Source organism: Electrophorus electricus, chromosome 14 (genome assembly GCF_013358815.1).
Source record: "Electrophorus electricus isolate fEleEle1 chromosome 14, fEleEle1.pri, whole genome shotgun sequence".
Classification (NCBI taxonomy): domain Eukaryota; kingdom Metazoa; phylum Chordata; class Actinopteri; order Gymnotiformes; family Gymnotidae; genus Electrophorus; species Electrophorus electricus.
In genome coordinates, this window is record NC_049548.1 from 5,322,501 (window position 1) to 5,340,019 (window position 17,519).

The 17,519-nt window shown below is 47.7% G+C and overlaps 2 protein-coding genes across 52 annotated transcripts in view; both read left to right on the forward strand.

Moving 5' to 3' along the window:
• The window catches only part of ablim1b (actin binding LIM protein 1b), a 54,984-nt gene extending 44,299 nt beyond the window's left edge, over positions 1-10,685 (forward strand). For 6 of the 50 annotated variants that reach the window (XM_035533610.1, XM_035533607.1, XM_035533626.1 and 3 more), the window contains 17 exons: positions 1,274-1,318; positions 1,857-1,898; positions 2,378-2,413; positions 2,642-2,771; positions 3,365-3,457; positions 3,781-3,795; positions 4,566-4,658; positions 5,002-5,049; positions 5,974-6,120; positions 6,632-6,717; positions 6,788-6,905; positions 7,045-7,109; positions 7,206-7,266; positions 7,379-7,386; positions 7,776-7,850; positions 8,777-8,857; positions 8,991-10,685. In XM_035533610.1, the coding sequence (XP_035389503.1) occupies positions 1,274-1,318; positions 1,857-1,898; positions 2,378-2,413; positions 2,642-2,771; positions 3,365-3,457; positions 3,781-3,795; positions 4,566-4,658; positions 5,002-5,049; positions 5,974-6,120; positions 6,632-6,717; positions 6,788-6,905; positions 7,045-7,109; positions 7,206-7,266; positions 7,379-7,386; positions 7,776-7,850; positions 8,777-8,857; positions 8,991-9,104 (1,257 nt within the window). In that variant the 3' untranslated portion in view covers positions 9,105-10,685. Of the gene's footprint in view, positions 1-429; positions 475-1,273; positions 1,319-1,856; positions 1,899-2,377; positions 2,414-2,641; positions 2,772-3,364; positions 3,458-3,780; positions 3,796-4,565; positions 4,659-5,001; positions 5,050-5,973; positions 6,121-6,631; positions 6,718-6,787; positions 6,906-7,044; positions 7,110-7,205; positions 7,267-7,378; positions 7,387-7,775; positions 7,851-8,776; positions 8,858-8,990 lie in introns of all 50 variants that reach the window. The other 44 variants (XM_035533630.1, XM_035533642.1, XM_035533643.1 and 41 more) reach the window with 36 other exon arrangements.
• A 3,367-nt stretch (positions 10,686-14,052) lies between these two features.
• afap1l2 (actin filament associated protein 1-like 2) overlaps positions 14,053-17,519 on the forward strand; it is a 31,437-nt gene continuing 27,970 nt past the window's right edge. The window contains exon 1 of one of the 2 annotated variants that reach the window (XM_027024915.2): positions 14,053-14,357. In XM_027024915.2, coding sequence (XP_026880716.2) covers positions 14,342-14,357 — 16 coding nt within the window. In that variant the 5' untranslated portion in view covers positions 14,053-14,341. The remainder of the gene's footprint in view (positions 14,358-17,519) is intronic. The other variant, XM_027024914.2, reaches the window with a different exon arrangement.

The following is a 17,519-nucleotide window of genomic DNA, read 5'->3' on the forward strand; positions in this document are numbered from 1 at the left end:
TCACTGTTAGAGCAGGAGGGGTAGATGTTAAGGCTCGTTGTTAAAGCAGGAGGGGCAGATGTTAAGGATCACTGTTAAAGCAGTGACAGAAATTCCAGTAAGTGAGTATTATGTAGTAAATGAGTAGATGAAGGGGGGCCAACGCTCACACTGATGGAGCACAGCTCTGTACCACAGGCGGAGAGGGTTAGGGCTCGTTTAGACAGTTAGCTGGTGAAAGTTTTTCTGAATGGCACAACCTGAACCAATACAGCTACAACATTTAGCTGTGGATAATCTATGGGTGGATAATCTATGTGTGGATAATCTATGGGTCTTCTCCGCTTGAATACTGCTGAGGCATTATTATGTGCTGCATTCGTTACGTATCCATCTGTTGTAGTGTGAGAGGAGATGGTGCAATATGGTAATAGTCCCCTCTGTCGACAGCCTCGGCCAACCAGGCGGGGGCGCTCTCCTTTGCCGGACCTCCGTGTAAGTGGGCCTCGGCCCCGCAGGGCCCACCCTAGCCCACCCTCCCCGGCTCCATTCCCATTCTCCAGAGCCACACATCCACCCAAGCTCTCCCAGTCAGTAGGCCCACTGCCCCATGCCTAGCTTCCGCTCCCACCACACCATCACAGCTGCCAGAGCACACCCCTGCTCCGAGAGAATGCTTTGGCTAGGCTATGAGCAGGCTTGAGTGTGTGTGTGTGTGTGTGTGTGTGTGTGTGTGTGTGTGTGTCTTTGGGTGTCTTAATGTGGGCATTTGTTCTTGTCTGTTATGATGTCGACACTGTCCTATGTGTACAAGTGATCATTGCATACTTGACTAAGAGAAGACCATGTATGTATTTTTTTATGAACTGTGACGGATGCTTCGCACTCATATTTTAATGTCGTGGTGTACCTGGATCTGCCGATTCCGTCTTTGTTTGCGTACAGCAGTACCACAGCTCTCCCTGCTGGCCACAGAGGGGATCTCACTCTCTTTGCGACAAAGCGGTCACCCAGCCGAATCCAGTCGATTCACAATCACATGAGTATCCAATTTGACTGTGGAATTGGCTGGAACGACTGATTTATAGACCACATGTGTCATGGAGGAGGCGTGACTAGTGCAAAATCCTGCCTCCCAACATCTCTGTGGTTATTTAATTCGCTAAAAGAAAATAACTGTCATGTATGTGAAACAAGCGTCCCCTCTCCCCAGAGCAGGGAAACTATGTTCAAGTTGTGCTGTGTTCAAGCGATGCCGAATGGTTTAACTCTTTAATGCCCCTCCTCCTTACAGTGTCCGAGCACCACAAGTGAGCCCTGTCCTCGAGGGCAGGCCACAGTAAGTGTGCAGAAGTGCCTTTGTCTTAATTCACCAACGTTAAACATCTTATCCGTTTAACCGGCAGCTCTCTACTAATGAACTCTACTTCTGCCCATTCGATGAACCTATAACCACACTAATCTAATTCCACTGTAACATTCTAATAGTGTCAGTGCAGAAATGTAACACATCTCTGAGAAACAGGCATGACACAGTCTAACATAATGAACTCCTCCTTCAGACAGTCCTTATACTCACAGCAGCAACAGTATCACCCAGCGACTGCTTCAAATCTGGTGTCCAACCCGTCATTATTAGACTATCAAGAGACAGAAGTTCTTTGTTAAACTGTCAGTACCTTTAGTCTCACTTGTTCTCTGCATCTTCATTTCATTTTTCCGTTGTTTGTTTGTGTTTTTCTAAGTGCAAAACGCTACAAAACAACTTAAGAGTATCTTGTATTAGATTAGCCGCCATAGACCACAGTATTGTTGTTAATGTAGCATGCAGTTGTCATTCATGATGGTGACACTCAGCCTTGTGTCCACATTCCCAGACTCTGCCACAAGACCCCTCCTCCCCTAAGTCGGCAGAGGCCGTAAGTTGGCAGTGTTTCTTGAATCTCGGATACTGCAGTCCCTTACTAGCACAGACGGCCTGTGCAGCTCTGTCTGGACCCATTCTGCTCTCTTACTGAGAACACTCCTCCTTAGTTCCACCAGCTTTGCTACCTTCAGCTGTGATAACTGAAGTGAAGGGAGTCGTTTGAGTACTCCTCTGTGTGTGTGTGTGTGTGTGTGTGTGTGTGTGTGTGTCCTCTTCTCACATGACATCACAGCCCTCGTAGCAGTCTGCTTATTACCTGCTTCCTCTGCCCCGCCCGCGAGCGTCCCCCAGCGTCGTACAGCTGCCCCCCCGACCTGCATGGACACTGTGTGACCTGCTGATGATCAAGCCATGTCTTGCTTCTCGCGAACCGCCCCATTTTCCTGCTCTGTCACGTCTCTGCCAGAAGCAATGAAGTTCAGTCGCGCCTAAACAGAGCTTTTCTCCGTGTTTTCTTTTTCTCTTCCCCAGTCTCCACGGACCCTGTCTCCCACCCCCTCTGCCGAGGTCAGCGTCAGCCCCGCCACGCACTCACCGTCCTCGCACGGCTAGCACACGTAGCCATGCATTCACGCAGCATCACACCAGCAGCGGCTAATGCTCCGCTAGGCTAACCCTGCCCCTGCACGATACCAAGGAGCTCTGTAGTTACTAGTCTCAACACTTAACCCAGTTTGGACGTCACTAGCGCAGGCCCGTGCTCTGTGCACTGACGCAGCATCTGCTGTGTGCCAGGGCTGCTATGACATGAGGGATCGCACCCTGCAGAGATCCACCAGCCAGGGATCCATTGGCTCGCCGCTATACAGCCGCCACAACTACACGCCCACGCTGTCCAAGTCACCGCAGCACTTCCACAGACCAGGTGAGCTGCCTGACCTCCGCTTCCTTCCCACCAGCGCACAGAGCAGCAGTTTTGTTACGATTCACGGTGGGTGTGCGGTTGTGCATGCGGGGGTGTTTTCTGCATGGGTATGTCTGCGTTTGCGTGTGTGGGAGAGAGAGCGTTTTCGTCACTGTGTGGCATCCCCGCAGGCTGTCCGCCTTCTTCCAGCCCTTCTTCCTCTCGCTCTTCCTCTCTCTCTCTCTCTCTCTCGCTCTCCAGCTCCTGCCTCCTCCTCTTCCTCTGTGTGTCTCTCTCTCTCTCTCCAGCTCCTGCCTCCTCCTCTTCCTCTCTCTCTCTCTCTCTCTCTCTCTCTCTCTCCAGCTCCTGCCTCCTCCTCTTCCTCTCTCTTCCTCTCTCTCTCTCTCTCTCTCTCTCTCTCTCTCTCTCTCTCTCTCTCTCTCTCTCTCTCTCTCTCTCTCCAGCTCCTGCCTCCTCCTCTTCCTCCGTGTCTCTCCCTCCCTCTCTCCGTTCCCTCTCGCCTTCTGCTCATGCCTCTTCTCCTCGCCTCCTTTTGTTCCGTCCCCTCTGTTCTTCCTCCTCCCCTCTCTCCTCTTCCTCTGAGCGCCTGGCAGGAATGCTGAAGCTCTGCTCCTCTCTGCGCTCTGGCAACAGCGACAACCGCCCCACATCCCCTTTCCGACATCACTTCCTCCCCCATAGCAAAGGTAAGGCCTGCGCGTCCTGGTGCCTTGCTAGTGTCAGCATCCTTCCCAAAGTGCCCGGGCTTGCCTCTCTGCTCTCACCTAATATGGGATATGGAGTCTGGCTGCTCTATATAGAGTGACAGTTTGCGCTTTGCATATGGCTGCTCTGTTCGAGGGAGTCCCAGGTTGTGAACTTGGACCAGGGGCATGTCACATGTTGTCCCTGGCCGGCGGGGTAAAGGCGTGGTGTGGTCGCGCGCTGCTCCCGGGCTGTGTGCACACTGAGCACTGGCCACACACACGTTCCCGTGTATAATGTACATGTGCCTCTGTCCTCCCTACAGATTCATCCTGCATAGGTATGTCTTGGCTACGTGGCTGTTCCTCTCTTTGTGGCATGTCATTAGAGCTTTGCACTCTCCCTCTCTCTCTCTCTCTCTCCCTCTCTCTCTCTCTCTCTCTCTCTCTCTCTCTCTCTCTCTCTCTCAGGATGTCACTAACACTATCTTGCATGCTGCCCTTCTCCTGCTGCCAATACGCATGGCGATGGAAAACTCTCTACAAAGAGCTTCTAAACCCTGTGACTCTTGCATGCGTGCCATGTCCTTAAAGTGTTTAGAACCTGTCCTGCCAGTCTTGCTGAATGCTGACATATTTGTGTGTGGGGATTCTGCACGCTTTGTGTGTGTACTGGTGCCATCAGACCTGCCCACCTCTGCTCCCCCCCCCCCCCCTCTCTCTCTGTCTCCCTCTCTCTCTCCCTCTCTCTCTCCCTCTTTCTCTCTCTCTCTCTCTCTCCCTCCCTCTCTCTCTCTCCCCCTCTGTCTCTCTCTCTCCCTCCCTCTCTCTCCCTCTCTCCCTCCCTCTCGCTCCCTCTCCCCCCCTCTCTCTCTCCCTCTCCCTCTCCCTCCCTCTCTCCCTCTCTTCCCCTCTCTCTCTCCCTCTCTCTCTCCCTCCCTCCGCCTCCATCCCTGGCCTCCACCATACTCGCCTTCTCTGTTTCAACCCTCTTCCGTTCATCCATCTTTTCGATCGGCGGGAATTTATTCCAGCATCTTTTTTCCTTCTTCCCTTCTTCTTTTCTCCCTTCTTTTCTTTCTTCCACTCTTTCTCCTCTTCTCGTATGGAGGCACTGAGCCGTCTAGTGGCCGGACTTCCCCCTTTTCCTCACGGCCGGCCACCCCGACCCTCTCTCTGACCCCTAAACATTTCCACATCCCAGGTAGGAGCAGGAGACTCCACTTTAGTCTGTCATCCCCTGTTTCTCTCTCTCTGTATATGTCTGTCTGTCTGTCTGTCTGTCTGTGGCAGTCTGTCTGTGGATGTGTGTCCGTCCAGCCCACATCATCTCTTTTCACTGTTCCCCTTTTAATATTATTTTAGTATCTTTTATACCACCCAACTCCTGTTTGGGCCCCACTGATAATTCAGTTTCTCTTGAGCGTTTCAGAAGTTCGGATCATCCATGTTTTCTTATGGCAATAATATTCATAATTTTCATGATCATGGCTATACCTTACTGGTGTGCATATGTGTTGATCTGCATTCTTCTCTTTTAATTCCAGACCAAGGCATGAACATGTACAGAAAGCCACCAATCTACAAACAGCACGGTATGACTATTTCTGTGCTTGATAGTCCTTGTGACATATCTAACATATCTAACGATATCTATATTGACAGTAATGCTTTTATTTGTTGTTTGGTCCTTGAAACTTTCTGTTTATTTATATTAAGTTCAGTAATGTGCTACCGCGAGCCCAGTAAGCACTGAGCATTTTAGTCTTTGATCTAAGTTAGGCTAGTACAGTGGGGGTCTACACCATGGCGGTGGGCTTTGAAATCTCAGTTACGTAAAGGGACCAGATGACACATCACATTGTCTGTGAGAGCAGTTTTAACGAGTGTCATGTGTGATTCTCTGACCATAATCTTTACATGTATGTGTTCGTGTTCATGTGTTCACACCATCCCACCATTAACACTCGGGTTGTGGCGTATGTGACTACATATCCCATGTTGTCATGTAAGTACCGTTTGAAGTGTTCAGCTTAGCTGAAATCAGCGTCTCTGATTTCCTCACTGCCTACATTGCTCAGACGTGAACACTAAATGATCTGCAGAATATCTGCTTCTGTCCTCCCTGTTGCCTTTGCCTGGTCGCTGCATGGGGTTATAGCCGGCTGAGTCTCTCTAGGACTTCTTATAACACTTAGAAAAGCTTCTGCTTGGTGCTTTCTTATTAAATCATTCTTAAAGAGCAGCAACTGTAGCTCGGTGCTTTATGCACCTCTGTACGAATTATAGTGATGGCCATGAATATATCAAAGCACGTGACATTCTTCAGAACGTCTCCTTTGAAGAACGTCGTAACAAAACAATATTTCTTATGGTGAATTTAAATTTAATTTGAATTTACATTTAAATTTAAATTGTATGAAATGTAATGCTTTGATAGGATTGGTCAGCACTCTGTCTGCATTCAGCTTTTGTTAGTAAGTCACTGATAGTTCAGTTCCCCCGAAATCCCAATCCAGATTCAGCTGCCTTGGCAGCCCAAAACAAGTTTGCTGGTGACATCATCAAATCTTCCAAGTTCCCTGCTGCTCAAGCGCCCCAGCCGGATGAAACGCCAAAGATTGAGACTGACTACTGGCCCTGCCCACCCTCTCTTGCTGCCCTAGGTAGGCTCCTCCCACTGGCTCCTCCCACTGGCTCCAGCAGGACGTCCAGTGTACCCAAAAGCCTGTGAAGTCAAAACCAAAGGGTTCTCTTGCAGCCACTTCCACTGATATAAGAGAATGAAGTTGGCATTGTTATTGCTGGTTTCTTTTCAGTACAGCCATCGTTTCTGCTCAGCCTCTTGCGTCACTTCCAGGAGCAATAACTTGTGAGGACTGCTGTAAGACGCTGTTTATGGCTTTTTACAGTTTGGTTAGAGAATGTAAATAAGTCGAGGCTCATCACCAATCAGACGGCATTTCACAATTCCGACCAATCATGTTGTTTTGCATCTGTTTTTAATCATTACATGGTTTACTATCATTTTCTAATCATGATTTGTGAACATGAGCAAGGTTTGGAGCTCTCATCACAAACGCCATATGGAAAAGGTCAGGCAAGGTGATGGTGACAATGGTGAATGCTAATTATCCATCTGTTTGTGTGGCTCGATGTTCATCATGGGATTGCCAGGCTCAGATGTGAGGAGTCGCTCACGAGATGAAGAGGAGGAGGAGCAACTGAAGCGCAGACAGCTTCAGGAGCAGCACCTGAGCAAGGTGAGGAGAGCCCAACACCTCCCTTTCCTGAGCGCAGCAGTGGTGGTGCTGACCCCTCGCTCTCGTGCAGATGCAGTCCGGCCTGGGGAAGCTCATCCTGAAGGAGGAGATGGAGAGGGAGCGAGAGAGGTACACCCGTACCATAGCCGGCCAGCGTCCTGACGCCCACCTCCCCGGCTACACACCAGGTACGGACCTACACCCGGGCACCACTTGGGCTCTCCGCCACGAGCTGCACCGTCCACGAGCTGCACTGTCCACGAGCTGCACCGTCCACGAGCTGCACCCCAGCACTGCACCCCTTACCTGTTATCTCTCCTGCTACAGATCCCAACTCCCCGACGTGCAGAACCTCCTCTCTGCCGGGGTACGGACGCGACGGCCTCCATCGGGTAAGACTACATTCTGAGCAGAAGCCATAGACATGCTGAAGGACAGTGCTTATGCAGAGCACTAATTAAAGTATCTGGATCGTCTTCTGGTTCCAGCCACAGTCGACGGAGTTCTCCCAGTATAACAGCTACGGCAATGTCTCTGGAGGTCAGAGAGGTATTTACCTGATTCCCAGGGCTAACCGGCCATGGTGTTGCAAATGGTTTCTGAGTAGACCGCAGTATACGCTTGCACTGAGACCATCTCTTATGGTCTTCTTCCCCTGCAGATTTCAAGGTACGTGAGTAACGCATCCTAACCCGCTCAGCTGCACTGAGCATGCGCGTCGGCCATCCTGCATACGAGAATGCGGAGCCGTGCTACGTGCTGGTGGAATGCCCCCCGCACACCCCGCTATGCTTCTGTCAGAGTCGGGAAGAGCATGGGGCAAGGGGGGAGCATGGAGCCGGGGCTCGTGGCACTCGGACCGGCCAGCTCGGAGCAGGAGGTCCGGGCATGCTTCGGGAGTAAACCCAGGCTTAGCAGTATTGCCCGTAGAGAAGTCTTGAGTTTTATAGTAAACATGCAGACTCTTTCCAGGGGTTCCCAGGGTCCTTATTCCTACAAATCCAGTCTTTTCTTTCTTTTTTAGCGTTCATGTCACATATGTGTGTTCTGTTCTGTAGCCCATCCAAGATGGCCAGGTTCCCATAACCAGAATGGACAGGAGAATGTCAATGCCTAATATGTTGGAACATAAAGCAAGTATTCCACGTCTTTTGTTCTGTGAGAATTCCACTCTTCTCCTCTTTTCCATTTTCTGAGTGCTCCTCTGTGTTCAATAAACATCCCCCTCCCCCTCCGCTCCTGGAATCCCAGATTATTGATGGGCAAGCGAGGTTATTTTGGCATAGCTTCACAGAACATAGGCAGTGGGGAAACGGAGAGGATTTGTGCTGCCTGCATACCTTCCAGTGCTGTAGAATGATGTAACGATATTCTTTACTATGTCTGAGCTGGGCACATTTTTTTCCAGATCACTGAGCCCTTGGTTGTTCTAATTCTGGCTGTAAGAGGCTTAGCAGCTGCATGCGCTTGGTTTCTAAGGAGGTGCTGCCATAGTAACCACAGTCCTAACTTAAGCACACATTGCGTTAACTGAAGGAATCATATTCCTCCTTACAAAGCCATCTGCCTGTCTTCTGGAGCTAAAATCATAATGACGTAACACACTAATTTCCTTTCCTGTTCCTGTAGACGTGATGCATTTATTCATGCAAAAGCATGTTGTTGTTTTTTTTTGTTCTTTGCCCATTTTCATTCAAAGCACTATTTCTTGATTAGGGTGGTGAGTTAATTTTTTAATCAGTTTAAGAGCGCTGCGTCGTACACTGAGGAATACCAAATGTTTTCAGAATGCACCCACACAGTTAAGTGTTTGTGTCCTCCCTGTTCTCTTCCCATCACCTGCTGCCCCAACATCAGCTTCTCTCCCCCCCCGCAATTTAGCAGTTTGCCTCCATGGGTGTGTCGCGAGTGTGTGTATTTTTAAGTTTGCGTGTGCGTGTCGTCTGATTGTTATGTGCATTCACTTCCCCCTTGTCCGGCATTGCTTTCTGTGATTGAGTGTTTGGCAAATGCCTCGCATAGCATTCTCCATAATAAGACAATCCCTCCTTTTGTAAAGGTGTATCCATATGAAATGCTCATTGTCACCAACAGAGGGCGTACTAAGCTCCCGAAGGATGTGGACAGGACGAGGCTGGAGGTAATTAGCGGGGGAAGGCTGTTAGCCACTGGCGTGGGGACTCGTATGTGTCCCGCTGCCTCTCCATCACCCTCACAACCCCACCCTTGCTCCTCTGCCCTCGTTTCAACTTTGCTTCATCTCTCTCCCCCAGCGCCATCTGGCCCCTGAGGTGTTCTTTGACATCTTTGGAATGGATATCCAAGAGTTTGACAGACTCCCTCTGTGGAAGCGCAACGACATGAAGAAGAAGACCAAGCTCTTCTAGCCAGGAAACCTGTGCATGTTTTCATTTAGCCCTCACTCCAGTAATGGATAATAGCTGTAGTCCTATGATTTCCTTTGTCTTCCTTTTGATTTTTCCTGGTTTGGTTTGTTTCCAACAGTCTGACACACACACACACACACACACACACACATAATTAAACTTTTTGTTTTGTTTTGTTTTGTTTTGTTTTGTTTTGCTTCGAAATGAAGGCCGTCCCCTTTTTTTATTTTTAATTTGAGTGGGACTTAAGACGGCGGTGCGATTTATTTGTCCAGGACGGCCCAGAGAGGCAGTGGGAGGCTGTGGCCTCTGTTCCCATGGTAACCCTTCTGTCTTTAGAGCAAAGTTCCTCCGGCTCCCCTCTTTCCTGCCCAATGTGTAAAACAGGACTGTAATCTTGGAATGAGTGAAGGGGGTGAAAGGGGGTGGTGCTGAAGGCTATCCGCAGGGTTCTTCCTCTGAACAAGCCAATAAAGTTCTAGAAGCAGAGGGGCTCCTGTAGCCTCCTGCCGCTGGGAGCCTAACGAGGGCCTTGATGTGTGTTAACGGGAGGAAGTGAGAGTTACTGGATGGGGCTGAGGATGAGAGCCCTGGACTCGATCTTCTCTGGAAGTGGAGCACAGCGCCTCCAGGTTTCAACTCTGGAACGGATTAGGGGACGAGGAGCTGGAGAGGGCGTCTGCTGTGGTCCACCTCCCGGCCCCTTGCAGTCCACGCGCGCAACCCCGCAGCCAGACGTGCTGCTGAGCTGGACACTCTCTCTCTAGCTCACTGCTTAGTCCCGCATCCTATTTCTTGACTTTTAAAAAGTTGATGTTGTATTTGATAGTCAGATAAGGTGATGAGAAACTTTAGGAAATTGAAGCTCACTTCCTGCTCCCTCTTAAAGATGGCAGTGGGCTCATTCACCACTAGAGGGTAGACTGGTGACGTACGTCCAGAGGGGGACTGTTGAGACGTTCTTCTCCCTGCTGAGACCCCTCCATAACACCACCAACCAAATCTGACAACCCTCTCCTTCTGACCATCGTCAAAACTGCAATATATATCTTTTAACAGCATATCACTTTGATTAAAGCTCAATTTAAAAAGAAAAGCCTTTGATATGATAGTGTTTTATAAAGCTCAAGTATTTCAAACTGCCACTGTGTTTGCTGGGGGATAGACGGAGCTGTAGCCATAGCATTTGGGCCAGATTTGGCTTGATATCAGGGCCATATGTGTCACTCCATTTGCCAGGTGATGCCAGATGATGCCATTGCCATAGACACTGGGTGTGCTTACAGTAGTATTATGGGCTGTTGTTGACCTTTACTCCCAGCAGTTTCCTGTGTTGCCTAACAGGGTTAATGACATAGCACTAGAAAATATAAAAATACGGTTTTGTAATATCACAAAACACAAATCATCAGCTTATGACTATTACAACCCAGCCTATGTCCCATGCGCAATGGAAGGAAGAAAAAGTGCTTTTGATACCCAAGCTGTGTTCTTCAACCTTTCTGTTATTTTTGAAGGAAAGATTTGATGACAACGATGTAAAAGCTCAAATGAGTAATAAACCTCTGCTTCAGAGTTTCACGCCAATAGTGAATCCTTTTGCCTGTCACTAACACATGGAGCTATTAAATAATACATATCTCAAAAAAGATTTCAAAAAGGTCTACTGAAACGTGTATATGTGCAAGTGTGTGTGCCTGCAAATCTTTTGTCTAAATGTGATTAATGCGCTTTATGCGGTTGCTCGCTCCACAGTATGGGGCTCCTCCAGGGCTCTGCTCTGGCCCCGTGGGGAAGCAGCTCTATCCAGACCCTTGGTGAGGTGGACCTGCTCGTTGGCGTCCCCCCGAAAGCCAGTAACAAACAGTCATGTTGTGAGGATGAGCTGGACTGTGACATAGACCACCAAGTACCAAAAACACCCTTGTAAAGGTTACACGCACTTGGTTATCCTTTGGGATCATGGCCATGGATGGCTTCCTGCATTGTTTTGTACATCTATCCATTCTATTGATTATATTTAATCCTTTTCTTCTAAATCTTGTGCGCTATCCTTTCAATTCCACCTGAAAGTAATACCCTTGGTATTCAGCTTTGAATATGACCAAGTTCTCTGGCTCGTAACTGCATACATAATGTCTGGGTGGCCATATGTCAGTCTTGGCTTTCCAGGCCCACAAGCGAATGCCAGGACTTGCTTGATGGTATGGGACAGAAATGTCACATTGTGAGAGGTGAAGCCATGACTCACATTAAGTCCAGGGGTGTCTGCAATACTTTTCTCACACTGGGCTGTGCAGAAACTGCATTCCCCCCCACCCCCCTCTGAGTTAGACAGAGCCTGATCTCCGTGTGAAGGAGTGGTGTCAATTATATTGTTTCATGGCATAAAGGCCTGCTTCCATAGAGCCTGGAGATCATCAGAGATAAGTTTGATCAGGTGTGTCCCTTCGCTAAACTTTGCTAAAGTTCTGTTACCTTGACAGGGTGTGAAGATTCAAGAAAACGCTGCTATTGCTAGCTGTCACCGTAATCGTTTTTACATCACAAATTTAAAAAGACATTTCAGAGGGCTCAGGCTGAGTACTTCAGTAGTTACACATGACCGTAGTGATTCGTAGCTCATGAAACACAAGTTGTACCTCCAGCACATAAATTGTGAAGATCTTCTGCCTGCAGTCTGACCCGACCTTGCAGAGTCCCAGTTATTCAGCCAGAAAGGTCCTCTCATCCATCCATGTCATCATTGCTGTTGATTCAGACTGACATTCCGTGCACCGCGGGCATCTCTTCGGAAGTACTGTAGGAGAGGAACTGTATGTGCGTGTTTGTGTGTGTGTCTTATATGGGAAAGGTCCTTGAATGAAAGGACTCAGTACTCAGATTGGACTGATTCGGTGACCCTTGCCCCCCCTAGTCACAGCTGTGGAATGCACTTTGTGTGCCAGCCAGTGGTGGCCCGGATAATCTGCCAGGGTCTGCACCTACCCACTCCAGCTGATACACGATGCTCAAACAATGTTCCCACAGCACTGCGCCACTGAATCCAAAGTATTTGAACGACATTTCCTGTCCTGGAATTAATCTACTGAGTTACGCAAAGGCTCCTCCAGCCAATGAAATTGTGTCCAGTAAATCTCGGCAACCTCCGCTGCGAGCCCCTGTGTGAAATGACTTTTATGCCACACGATCAGGAACAATACACCTCTCATCGCTCTTCCCTGAAAACAGACCTCTGGGGCGTGGCTCACCCCTATTCTCCTCCCACTCACATCTTTCATTCATAGCCAAAGCTACACGAGTGGCGGGGCCAGCTCGGGCACCGCAGCGGCTGGGAGCCTCTCTGCTGCTCTCATTCTGTCTCAGTGTGAGGGGATTATCCCTCTGTCTCTCAGATGAGTAACGCTGACTTGAAACAGTTACAGCAGGACATATACTCGTCTTTACACACACTAGATCTCAAAGGCCTCTGTTTGAAGATGGGTTCTGACATGCCTCAGTGAGAATGTCATAGGGGGTTTTCCAGTCTCAGAGCAAACCAAACCCACAGCAGAAACGCTGACCGGGTGAGGTCATTGCTGCAAGTGTACTCCACGGACGGTGACGGAAGGTGGCCATTGTGCCCTGGTAGGATTTGGGAATTTCTGAAAGAACCTGAGAATTAGTTTTTGTTTTGCTAATTGTGGGAATTGGCAGACAGGCAAGCTTTCCGCAGATTCCATTGCTGTCAGTCACTTAAAGGAGGAATCAGAGACATCTTGTTTGCTCACGTGTAACTAACCTGCTTACCCACTATAAGAAAACCATATACAACACGCTGTTAGATGCCTGCCGCTGTGAAGGCCCAATTTGCAGGGAAGGGCTTGGTGCGCGAGAGCAGGGATGGAAAATCTTTGCAGTCCCATGGGGTTCTCTGAAGGGGTCAGCTTCTCAGAGCATGTGACCCTCATTCACCCAGTTTACAGAGGAAGAGAGCTGAGTTCTCACACTACTGACCAATGAACGCAAGATAAGAGAATGAGAATAGCTTTGTTGCTTGCCTGTCCATGGGTCTGGCATGTCTGCCTGTGGTCATACCACGATAATCTTGTATTTGTCTGTACCGTGAGGTGAGATCAGTACCTTGAAACACTCACTTTACAGAAAAGGTGTAGTAGGAAAGTGAAATGAAATATTAAGCAAAACCTGCTAACCCCTCAGAGAGCTCGAGATATTTGTGGAATGTGCAGGGTCTTTTGAGATCACCATGACTACAGACCTGAGGGAAGTTAGCACTTCGCTGGTTTGGAGGGCAGATACAATACAAATAAGGTCTCCGCTCGTACGGTTTTCACCTTAACTGTTCTCCCGAATTGTGAACAAGCAATACGGTGACAGACTGCTGGCTTGTCACACTTCACTTCCCCCTCCCACTGGCGGCGTCAAGCCAACAAGTATTCAAAGTTAAATACAAAGTAGAGGTGGACACATTAGCTGGGCGTTTAATGGGATAGGAATGTTAGGTTTTGGTTAGGTAGCAACCCTAACTTCAAACCAGCCGACGTTATTTACTCACATTCCAGTCAGGCTTTGCTTTCTCTCCAAAAGCATTCGCCTTGACCTCCGCGTTTTCGCGTTTGCAACCAAACGTTTACAAGCACAGAAGCTTTCCCGCGCGCATTCCCGCCGTGTTCGTCTCTCGCCGGGATGCGCCCATGAGTGGCTCGCTCACGCTTAGCGTTAAGAAATTCACCTCCCTCGCGCACAAAGCGAGGCTGCTGTCAGAGAAGAAGTAAAACAAACAACAACAACAAAAAAAAAAAAAACGGGAAAGAAATTGATGTTGGTGATGATAATTAGGGTGTTATTATTATTATTATTATCATCTTAAATGCCACCTTTTGCTGGTGTCGCTTCGTATACAAATATAATGGAAGTTTCATCGGATTGATTTAACCTATAAAATGTCTTTATAGTAGGTTCTGTATAGTAGGTTCTGCATTTAGCACGCATTCATCCATGAGCACATAAAAAAGAGGGAAGTGTCTGTCTGCGACTGATGCTGCGTTGAGTAATGACGTTTGGTGCAAGAGGCGCGGCGACCGGACAGAGCGCGTCTGAGTGAGGTCCTGCTGTCAAACAGCTGGGACCAAGCTGGGAAAAGGGGCAGTCAAGTGCCCTCCACGGCTACGAACTTTGGCACTGCTCTGTTCCAATCTCAGAAACAAGGACTTTGGCTCATCTTCGCGTCTGGAGTAATGGAAAAGCACAAAGGTAAGCGAGAAATGATATGAACTACTCAGTCATGTTTACTGATGGCTTGTACTTGGGAATTGTTTTAAGGTTTGATGATACATGAACACATTAAGCCACCAAACGTAAGGTAAAACTAAACTTACGGACTCGGAACATCTCACTGCGCTGTTAACTGATCAACTGGGGCACGTACGTTCAAACGTGGTTGCTTTGTTCATGCAATATGGCAATTTTAGTAGCACTGGATCAGTAAAAGGATAACTTTTGTTTGCAAATTGATTGAAACTCTGAAACTGTAACTCTGCGGGTACATTTATAATGTCTGTTCTAAATAGTTAAATGGCAAATTACAGAGTCGTCTCAAAGTTTTATATTTATTCGAATAGTCAGCTATACTGTCCTACATTGTGAATACGACACCATGGTCTAGGGAGAGCTGCAATATCGTATATTGAATTCTGCTGGATGTGAGATCCGACTAAATTAGTTTCCCGTGGTTCCGCTGGACTTGACTCTCTTCATCTTTCTTACGCTGCTGCACTAGTGCCTGATCGCAGAAATTGGAGTTTCCTGTTGTGTCCCAATAATGCCTGCCTAAGTAACTAAACACGGATTACTCTAATTGCAGCGACACCGGTTGTTTTCTCCAGATTCCGTGGGTAACGTCGGCGATCGTACTGTACGCGACGGAATGTGATACGTTATTACACTCCGATGCTGCAAAACTGTGATAACACGTTCGGCAGGTCCATTTTCTTTTTACAAAAAATGTATCACTAAACTGCGATGGCATATCCTCTGACATGTTAGTAAGTGCCGATTAATCAAACTAGCATTGCACTTATATAAGATAATTAGTTCATAAGTGTGATTGAGTAACGTTTTTGAGTATTAGTATGCTCATATTAATGTAAGCCAGTAGGGCGAGGATATCAGTGCATGTTTTTATCTTCTTGTTTCTTTAACATAAACAGCAATAATCACTGAGAAGACGATGTTACTACTTCCTCAGTAGCTTTTTTACATAAAATGATGCTCTGTGGAACCTGAACAATACAAACCCCTGTGAATCAGAACTAAACTAGTTCCATGTGTTTCACTTCATCATTCCAATTCCTGCAAAGATCACTTTTTGTTTGTTTGTTTGTTTCCTCCATGATGTTTGTGTTTTTCAAAACTTCTTAAACTAGGGCAGTATGTTTGTTTCCCACACTGTGAATTTTTGACCAGTCATATCTGACATCATCAGTCGTGATGCGTTTAGCTATGCATGTCATATCAATTCTGTGAACTCAGATCTTTACTGTCCGTTAGTCTACAAAGAGTAGCCGAATACTTATTTTTACCAATTATAATGGCAAAACATACATCAGCTACTGCCATGCAAATCGTTTTTTCTCTCCTGAGCTCTTCCATCCAGTGAGGACGTTTACACAGGCTTTCACCAGTCTGGTCTACAGCACTGTGAGCATGCAACCATCTTTGTGTGGAACTGGTCAGGCAGTGAAGTGCACTGTAAGCATGCAACATGTTGTTTTGGAATGGCTTACTGTCAGCTGAAGCTGAAGTTTTTTGTGCATCGTCTGTGGAAGGGGAGCACTCTTGGGAACAGCAGTGTAGTTATTGTGGTCGGAGGCCCTGCCTCTTAGACAGCCTTTGTGGACTTTGTTTTTGCGAGATAAGCCTGATCGGGAGGGCAGGGGCGCTAGTTGGATGGGGGAGTGGCATTCGGAGGAGGGCACAATGTCTTCCGGGATATTTTCCAGCACCATGAGAAGCTTTGTTTGCACACCACAAAACGTTTTGTCTCACATTAGGGTGGTTTGAGTTATATGCTGCTGGTTAACACCATAAAGATTCATGAGTGCGGAGTGTGGGTACTTGGTCTAAAGACCCCCAGAGACCATATGAAAATATATGATCTAAATTTTGGGTTTTGTAATACGGGGTTTAGTTCTGGGTCGTGGTTTTTGGCTCTGGACAGGACCACAGTCATATGTGAGTCAGAATGCAGTGGGAGTGAAGTATCACTGCTAGTTCTGGCATACACTGCGTTTCTGAACATGAAAGCTCATGTTCAGAAGTCCTTGCTGTGTGCTCTCTACTCAAAGTCATGCTCCATTTCAAGGCATCTGATGTAGGTGTTTGTATTTAATTATATTTGATCATGCTTAAGAAATATGCATGTTTTGTGTTCTACAGAAAATGGTTTGTCACACTAACTGAAGGTTCTTTTGTGTTATTAAAACTAAAGACCTGGGAAATATTCAGCAGCCATAAGCAATCAGGAGCAGTACACTATGAAACAAAGTAGAGTTTCTGAATAGTAGTCTTGTGTTAGGATATCTTACACTGCTGGTTAGATCACAACTGTGACGCTGTGCACCTGAAGGGCTGAAGGACTGTTTTCATGACTCTTATCTTCTAACGTGATCGTTGTGTGATGTGTGTACCTCAGCACATCATGCTGCTCTCTGGGGAATGGATAGTGTCCAAGATGTGTGCTTTTCCTATTCTCCCAATTTCCTCCATTTCCGCCCTCTCGTCTCTCTTCAAAGGAGACGCATACAACTCAGTCACCCTCCAGGTTCTGTGTGGTAGCTGCATGTATGCTGACCCACCCGTGGGCTCCATCTGCCCTAGCTGGTCTTACGAGTTCGGCGGGTTTGTAGCGGGTCACAGGACGTTCAGGTATGCTGTGTGCATCATAATAAAGTCTTCGGCCCGCATGCTGGGTGCAGGACACCGGCGTGCTTTTGCACTTTATTTAGCCTGCATGCCATTGGCCTTGAAGTTCAGGCTCAAAGGCTGTAGCTTGTATTACAGTCACTTCTGAAGAAAGTCGAGAAGCTCCACTCTTGTCAGTATATCACTGCCACAGGCTCTTTTTTTTTTTACAATATATACATGATAGTGCTATCTACACATCAGTAGTAACGCATGATTCAAGTGAGTAGAATGAGATTGTGTTGTGCTTTGGTTATCTCAAGCCTATCTCCCATTGAGAGAGAGACCAGGGGTGATTTGTTTAGAGTAATGAAGGCAACATGGCAATGGTAGTGTTACTATGGACCTTAACTGAGGCAAAAATATGTGGCATGCGTGGGAGTGCAGTAATTGTCGTAGTTCTGAGTCAGTGAGTGGAGCTTGTACAGTTCGCTCACATCCTTACTCTAAAAG